The sequence below is a fragment of the Engraulis encrasicolus genome, chromosome 5, assembly GCF_034702125.1.
Source record: "Engraulis encrasicolus isolate BLACKSEA-1 chromosome 5, IST_EnEncr_1.0, whole genome shotgun sequence".
NCBI classification, from domain to species: domain Eukaryota; kingdom Metazoa; phylum Chordata; class Actinopteri; order Clupeiformes; family Engraulidae; genus Engraulis; species Engraulis encrasicolus.
In genome coordinates, this window is record NC_085861.1 from 26,040,446 (window position 1) to 26,042,945 (window position 2,500).

General features: G+C 42.3%; 1 protein-coding gene across 1 annotated transcript in view; it reads right to left on the minus strand.

The window, feature by feature from the left end:
* The window catches only part of ascc3 (activating signal cointegrator 1 complex subunit 3), a 291,707-nt gene that overhangs the window by 52,537 nt on the left and 236,670 nt on the right, over nucleotides 1–2,500 (minus strand). Inside the window, exons 33-34 of the mRNA XM_063199022.1 lie at nucleotides 1,191–1,328; nucleotides 349–469 (exon numbers count right to left, since the gene is read on the minus strand). Coding sequence (XP_063055092.1) covers nucleotides 349–469; nucleotides 1,191–1,328 — 259 coding nt within the window. The remainder of the gene's footprint in view (nucleotides 1–348; nucleotides 470–1,190; nucleotides 1,329–2,500) is intronic.

Consider the following 2,500-nt stretch of genomic DNA (forward strand, 5'->3'; position numbering starts at 1 on the left):
ATGGTCCGGCAATGGGAGACACAGTACGATACCGCTGGGCCAAGAGACTAGTCTCTCGGCCCAACGGCACGAGACTGTATGAGGCTATCGGAGGGAGGTTTACCAACATTCCACGGCAACTCTGTGCTAGTTAGCCTCCGTTACACCAACATCCAAGCACATATGAACACAGACACAAACATACACACATGCACGCACGCTTGCACGTACGTACGTACATACGTATTAGCATGCCTATTATGCTGCCACTGTAAATCTATTTAAAATAAAGTTTGGAAGTTTGTTTACTTCACACACATATGCTCACATATCAATGCACCCTGAATGTGCCCATTCACACATACAGACCTGTGATGGGGTAATCCACATATCGGTGCGTTTTGCCATCAAAGTACTCGGTGCCCTTCACTATGACCAGGTGAGCAGGGAAGTTCACTCCCCACGCCAGAGTACTGGTGGCAATCAGCACCTACAACACCACAATACACACAGGGGTTTCAGCTGGATCTCGTAGACAACAAACAGCTCCACTTGAAATGTCTTAGCTAAGAATTCCTGTAGTGTTGTTGTAGTAATATTGTCACATGCCCTTTCATGCCCTTGGTGGAACATTAAGTCACAGAGAGAATTTGATGTGACGGAACTGTTCTGACCTGAGTTATTGGAGGTTAAAGAGCAATAATTAATTGGCCAACATTTTACTTACTTTAAATACAAATGCCACGTGAGGCACATACATCTCAATCTCCATGTGTCTGCTCCATACATTTGTAAATTTTTCCATGTACCCCCTGAAGCTTGCCTAAATACCCCTAGTGGTATGTGTACCTCTGTTTGGGAACCACTGCTCTGAGATGATTCCACTGTGAGTCTGTAGATTTCCTCCTGGTCTTACCGGTGTTATTAGACATTAAAGGTGGCGGCCTTACCAGGATGTTGTAGCTGACAAAGAGCTTCACCTTAAATGTGCTAGCTATCTGTAATGTTGTAGTAAAGTTGTGGCAAACTTTCCATCAACCCACACTACAGAGCATTTTTTTTTGTATTTGAGGTCACTGTGTTTAAGAGGGCAAAGTTGACCGCATTAAGAGGGATGATATTTGAGCACAAAGTGCCATAGACACAATTCTGCTTCCAATCTAATCCCAGTAGTTATCAATATTATTAATGGGTAATAGTGGTGGCCGCACCTGGATCTTGCAGTTGACAAAAAGCTCCTCCACAGTTTTGCGATCCCTCTCGTGGAGGCCGGCGTGGTGCAGGCCGATACCGAACGCCAGCGTCAGCTTCAGGTTGGACTCGCGCACCGTGGCGATGATGTCAGTCATCTGGAGGAGAGGTCAGGGTTCAGAGGTCAGGGGTCATGCTCCAGGCAGCAGATGATGACGTCACAAAAAATACAGACATCGAAGACAATAACAGTGGCAGCTTTACTGTTAACGCCTTCAGATGCACTATATACAGTATACAAAAGGAGTTGAACTTGTATTTCTCACTGCCCAAGCATACCAAGACAGCGCAAAAGAGAGAGAGAAAAGGCACATAGTAAAAGAAACAACATCCTGTGACTATAGGAAACACAAAATACACATTTTTAACAGAACGAGGCATTTGTATGAAGTCATTCACGCTGATTACGACATCATTAAAAGTTTTCATGTACTCTAAGCTTCCTGTTTTGTTTCTATTTTCCATGTTTGTTTTTGGTGGCAATCATCACGTCATGCATATGTAAACAAATAAATTGCAACCATATGCAGCACACGAGGAGCACAAGGACTCGCTTTCTTCTGGAATAATTACTGAACTGTATATGTTGCTGAAGTGAATCATACTGTATGTCGCATATATTTACACCACAACAACACAAATTGCAGCCTGCCAATTCAGAGCAGGATACGGTTCATGTATTAATTCCAACAGAATAACTCATGGATCATTACATATTCAAGAAAAAAAAAAACAATCACTGTGGCAACACAACATAAACAAACTGGGTGTGGACTGGTGAAGACTTTGTGACATAGTGATGACTTTCTGTTCTGTTTCTGAGTGCTTTCCCTCTAAACTAATCGACAGAATCACAGAAGTGAGTATACTCCACACATTTCTGCAGATTTGTACACCATGGAGAAGATCCCCCTTTTCATGTATGAAAAGCGCAATTTTTCCAGTCATAATGAATACTTAGAATTTGATGGTGGTGGTAAGTATTCATGAAAAAGGTAGCGTTAATGAATGGGCAGCATGAATTCTGGAAATAAACAACTAAAAATCTCACACAGTGTCCCTTTAGATAACAATTTGAAATGATTGAATTTATCTGAATTTATACAGCCATGAATGTCTCAACCAAAGTGAGTACACCCAATGTTAAAAATCCATAGAGAGGATCATGCTCTGCTGCAGTAGTCACAGTACATGACATGCGTGTTCCTTTTGGTGAAATTCAGCCTCCCAATGTTGACGACAGTCACACAGCCCCAAAACATTCATGCAA